The sequence below is a fragment of the Bufo gargarizans genome, chromosome 2, assembly GCF_014858855.1.
Source record: "Bufo gargarizans isolate SCDJY-AF-19 chromosome 2, ASM1485885v1, whole genome shotgun sequence".
NCBI lineage: Eukaryota > Metazoa > Chordata > Amphibia > Anura > Bufonidae > Bufo > Bufo gargarizans.
The window spans coordinates 630558707-630564731 of NC_058081.1; the positions used below are offsets into that span (position 1 = coordinate 630558707).

The 6025-nt window shown below is 42.0% G+C and overlaps 1 protein-coding gene across 7 annotated transcripts in view; it reads left to right on the forward strand.

Moving 5' to 3' along the window:
* The window catches only part of CHD5 (chromodomain helicase DNA binding protein 5), a 241244-nt gene extending 236193 nt beyond the window's left edge, over positions 1–5051 (forward strand). For 6 of the 7 annotated variants that reach the window (XM_044282149.1, XM_044282152.1, XM_044282154.1 and 3 more), the window contains one exon: positions 4387–5051. In XM_044282149.1, the coding sequence (XP_044138084.1) occupies positions 4387–4505 (119 nt within the window). In that variant the 3' untranslated portion in view covers positions 4506–5051. The remainder of the gene's footprint in view (positions 1–4386) is intronic. The other variant, XM_044282153.1, reaches the window with a different exon arrangement.
* Positions 5052–6025: the final 974 nt, after the last annotated feature.

The following is a 6025-nucleotide window of genomic DNA, read 5'->3' on the forward strand; positions in this document are numbered from 1 at the left end:
ACTTATATAGATGCTATAGTTTACACGGGCTGATCATTTGGAAGGAATGTCGTAGGAAAGTTCTTTGGCGGACCATCAGCCCGTCTAGACACATTCACGATCATCCCACAAATTAGCAAACGCTCAATTATCAGCTGAATGGATCTTTCAGGTGAGCATAAAAACGTTCGCTAATCTAAGGATGAGCTGCCAACATAATAAAGTTTTGGACAACCCCTGTAAGGCCTCAATAATATCAGCCTTAGATGCCCCCAGAAGGCTTTTTCGACAGAGGACAGCCTATTGGAACTCTCTGGATCCAACATAGCTGGATGTTACCATGTGCCCATCGGCTCCAATTGACTATAATGGGATCCAAATATGCCAGGATTCAGCCTCTACATAACTTAGGCGCCTTACTAGTGGGCATGTGACTTGCTTAAATCTACGGCAGCTCCCTTGCTGGCATAGATTTAAGTCATTTTTTACAGCAAAAACAGGCGTAGAAAATGATGAATGAGATGGGCCTGTCAGCCTATATCCTTTACCACCCAAGCCAATGTTCGTTTTTCTGCCACCTCAGAAAAGTGTCGCGAGCAGGGAAAAGTCTGAGATTCGGCATCAAATCCCTTTTGCGACCACATCTGTGACAAAAATACGCCAAAAAGTGGCGTACTTCCAGTAATAAGTGATTTTAGTTTGCATATAGGGCTCTTGTGCTCAAGGGGCACCCCTAGTAAACTGGACCTTGGGCTGGTGAATATTTTTGTGGAAGACAGAAATATCATGGAAGTTCAAAATATTGCATCTTATGCTCCCCTTGTGCCCCCCGCTGGTAATGCAGAAAAACTGTAGAGAAATAGTTATTTCATCACTGTTGTATCGTAATCAATATTAATTCAGAACGGTAAATTATTCATATTGACAGAACTTTCTCAATATACATGATGCAGTAAGTGCAGAGAGGATGATTGAGAGGCTGAATTATTCATCATCTGCAGGTCTTGTCCACTTACCCGCAGTCATGGTGAAGTATCTGCCAATGCATCATTCTTCTGGAAGGCATTAAAAATTAATGTGCAAGGGAAAAATACCAAGAGGACAGTACTTTATTTTTCTATCCTTTCCTTAATTTTGTAGAGGCAGGGGCATAGCTATAGGGGGTGCAGAGGTAGAAGTCACTGCCAGCCCCAAGAACTTGAGGGGGTCTAAAGACCTAATCTGCCACATCAGAAGTCACCAGTATTATAGAAAGCACATGGTAAGTAGGGCTTAGGATCCTCAAGTTACTCTTCAGCATAGAGCTAATTTTACTTTAGGATAACACTGCAGGACCCACATATCAGTCTCCGTATGACAGAAACTAGATCAGAAAACATTAGGAGAGATTTATCAGATCAAGTGAAGATTATGTTCCCCTAAATTTGACTAAATGTCTTAAAGGGGTTATCCTGGAAATAATCTTGATGACCTATGCTCTGGATAGGTTATTAATATCAGATCGGTGAGGGTCTGGCTCCGGGGACCCCTGCCAATCAGATGTTTGAAGAGGTCGGGTGCTCCGTGAGTGCCACAGCCTATTCCTAGGCCAGTGTGGTCACTGTACATTGGTCACATGGCCTAGTTGCAGCTCTGTCCCATTGAAGTGAATGAACCTGCGCTGCAATACCAAGCACGACCACTATGCCATGTACGGTGCTGTGCTTGGGACTGAGACCCTCACTGATGTGATAATGATAGCCTATCCTGAGGGTAGGTGATCATTTCCTGGATAAGCCCTTTAATGAAATATAAGACGAACAATAAACATATTGGGAGGTGTTAAGTAATGTAATAAAATAAATTAAAGCCAGGGTTACATGACCTTCACTTGATCCGATTTATCAATACTTTTCTTAAATGTATTAATTTACAGGCCGCAAATTGAATTACAACAGCGCACAGATATTTGACACTTTTTTTGCTTTTGCCACTTCATGGCTGGTGTATAATGGCTTGGGCCAAAAGATGGGGCATGTCTTGCTACAGTATAATCCATAGGTTCATACAAAATGGCCTTTTATAGTGTAGGCCAAACCTATTGATGACCTACCAATTAGATTCTACTTTTAATACAGACTAGAACATTCTGAGAATGAAGGGGCTACAGTACTGGTGTAGCACTGCTCTACCTGGCTGAGGTGGGAACCGCAGCAGGGTCCATGAATGGGGCAGTGCTGCAGTTCCCTGCACATTGGGTAGCCCCTTCATTCCCAGGATCAGTTTGGTCCCAGAGCTCAAACACCCACAGTTCATATTTTGAGGGCATATCCTAGTGATATGCCATCACTTAGAAAATAGTGTTCTTATTTTAGAAATCAGTGGTCGTCCAAGATCACAAAAATTAAGTTATTGTTTATTATCGTAGTGCCGTTAGTTCCATGGTGCTGTATGAAGAGGGTATACATACATAATACAAAACAACTGCAACAAGCATGAACAAGACAAGTTACAGACTGGTACAGAATATAGGAGGACCCTTCCCACTAGGGCTTACAATCTACAAGGGATGGAGAAAGCATACAGTGGGTAAGGGTAAAGCCAGTCATGGCGGTATAGAGGCAGCAGGGTCATTGGGTTTTCAGGTTTCTTTTCAAGGGTTCCACTGTAGGTGAGAGTTTGATATGTTGGGGTACAGACTTCCAGAGTATAGGGGAATGCATGGGAAGCGGAGAGTAGAGAAGAAGGTCTTGTGAGGATCGGAGGTGTGGGGATGTATCAGGAAAGCAGGTGAGAAACGTAAGGAGGGGACAGATTGTGGACGGACTGAATTCACTGGGCAATGGGGAGCCAGTGAAAGGATTGGCAGAGGAGAAACGAGGTGAGAAGTGGATTAACCGGGCAGCAGAGTTGAGAATAGATTGGACGGTTGTTGAGAGTGTTAGATGGGAGGCCACAGAGGAGGATGATGTTACAGTATTCTAGGAGGGAGATGATGAGGGCATGTACAAGCATTTTTGCAGACTCTTGGTTGAAGAATATGCAGATCTGAGAGATTTTTGTGTGTTGGAGGAGGCAGAAGGTGGAAAGGGCTTGAAGGCGCATTTGTCATTTGTAAAGGTAAAGCGGTGTGGCTTCCAATTTGAATCAAATGTGACCGATTTATGAGACTGTTCAGAATGCACACAGTGAACCATGCAGGGTACACGACCCTACAATTACCATCTGGTGTGATCGACACAATAAGGCCCATCTTAATAAATCTTATTGTTTCCCCTATAGACCAAATACAGTTCGTTCCACAAAACCTTTTGTCACATTTGTCTGTAAAGGCGATCAGTTTGTTCTGGACTTCTGCTTAATCGAGTCATTAATTTCAGTGCATTTGTAAGAAACAGACAATTCCTCAGTGTTGTCCATAGCACCCAAAGCTGAAATCTGATCGGCCCCCGTTGGCACCAGTGGTGCTTATTGGTTTTCGTCCATGAGGCTGTCTTTAGAAGTCTTGAACTCAATTTCACATTCATCAAATGATAAGATCATATATTTTGTATAGTGTGATTTACTAGAACATAAGAACCATTCATTTTTGTCATAAAGCGAGACCCTGAATGACCCTCACCGGAAAGAACTTCTATGACTCTTTGATTTTGATAAACTTTTAATATTTAGCTTGAAGCCCCTGTTATATTAGTTTTATATCTAAACTTCACAGCTTGAAACAGATAACGAGAACGTTATAGAGGTTTATAGACTGTCCAATCCCAAAAATTGCTCTGTTTGACCATAAAGTGCAGGGCCAGCTTTATCCTGTATGTCTTCATAAACTGAATCCCGACGTCCTTCAAAATAGATTTTTTTTTAACCTGTTTTAATTTTTTTTTAATTGTATATTTTTTATATTCTTTTTCTTTACGCGAGAACGTAGGCAGTTACTTGTATGTTGCCTGAGCAGCTACAACAGTAGTTGCATAGCTTACATGCATTTGCTTACAATCAACACAGATTATAGTGGGCATGCTCTGGGTTATGTGCAGGAAGGAGGTGGAGGCGAGCGGTCTACCATCCCAGCAGAACCAAATAACACAGTGTAGCACAGTATACTGCCCCAATAGCTGCCATCTTCTGTCCTCCAGTTGTCTATCGAGCAGGGGGCTTAGGAGGTGAGGCGGGGGCCATAGTGGTTGAATTCAGGAGGGCATGTGCGAAACTGTTGAGAGCTCATTATGTACTGGTCAGCGGCAGAGAGGAGTACTTGGGTGGCCCCCTGGGGCATCGACACACCAGGAAATTTCCCTGTAGGGTCTATGGCCAATCCACCCCTGTTGTGATGCCCTCTGATGGTAATAAGATGACTGCCGAACACAAGCAAAACCTGATGTATTGTGCAATGATACATTTCAGATTCTCTCCCTCTTACCCCTGCAGCATCGAATGGAACCCACCACCCATGCTACCCGGACAGGAAATCCATAGAGTCGTTGATGGACAGTGCCAGTTTAGAGCGGAAGGGGAGACCACACGACATCATTTTTATTGAAGACTAAATCTACAGCCCTGAAGCAAGAGACAGCCATATCCACATTTCTAGTGTCCTACAAAATACCGAACCATCCAACGAACTTCTTGATTAAACGAAAGAATAAATAAATATCAGGATTTAATTTCCTTGTACATTTTTTGCACTTTCTTATTGAAGACTTGAAGAGTTTGTCTTGTTACAAGTTGAAATACACCTGGAGGGTAATACTGGACTCTTTCTGTTTTTGTCTCATCAGAGGAAACCAGTTTGTTGTCAAGGAACCAACCTATATGCAGCCTTTTCACTTTGTTAAACCTTTTATGCCTTTTTAGTTTTTGTTTCTTGGAGCTGCATGCACTTATTTGGCTCTTCGGATGACATTAGCTGGTCACGGTTAAATCCATTGGCCACAGCCATCAACATGACTGGAGTATTGAGCAACTGTTCCGCTACCACAGATACAGAATGACTGATATTACAAGTTTCCTGGTGTATTTTAAATTTTTTTTTGCCAAAAGCAAGAGCTGCCTATTGTGCTCGTCTTTCTGTCCATATATTATTCAATAAACAAACTCCGCCCACTTGAGCGCCATTTTTCTTTTTAGAGTCAATGAAGGGACGACGTTACTATAAATGTGTCATGTCAGATTTTATATATAGGTATTATAGCTAGATAGCAACATAAGTTTTTAATGCGGTTCTGCATATAAACATAAAAGTCATAAAAATCTGAATCAGTGGCAATAAAAGCTATGTATGGTGGCTATGAGGGCAACAGGGTGCAAGATTTCACTGAGTGGTCCAATAGTATGCCAATCCATATCTCTGCCTATGTTATTAAGATCAGATTTTTATTACTACATATGGTGGAAAATTACAGAACTGATTGTTATTTTGGGGTTATCCCCCTCTTAATATAGTGGTACTGCAGTCATCATTGCCATCATTGCCTTTAGCTGATATCCAGCAGAATGCTTTCCTTGTATTTGTGTAATGAGTTAGCAAGTGGGCATGTTGGCACACCATTACAATATATTATATTGACAGGGTTGGGACGGGATACAGTTACTGGCTGGAAGGCAAAATTCTGGCACACACGCCATACACTACTTTCATGTAAATGTCTTCAACACATTTTGCACGGCTTTCAACAAGAAGGTCTGGCTTCACAGGAAAGGGAGCTTGGCCTAAGATGTAACACTGATGGGATTGGGGAAAACTTAGTTATGGGTCTGAGAGGGTTAACTGATCAGGTCTAAGATTGATTGTGGCACTGTAGAAGGGAGTGGTGGAACCCTTATAGCTTTGATCACCAGCCTCGGCGACATGATGGCATGGGGGAATGTCACTCTGCAGACAGCCTGTGACCATAACCACTACAACATGTACTAGAAATATATAAGTTTTTGTAGATCAGAGATTAAAAAGGTTTTAAAACAAAATGTTTAATTTTAGGCTTGTCTCCCCCAATTGCCAATTTAAATTAATAAAATGTGAACATCGACATATATTTCAACATCAGTGTAGTCTTAGGGGTAGTGACAA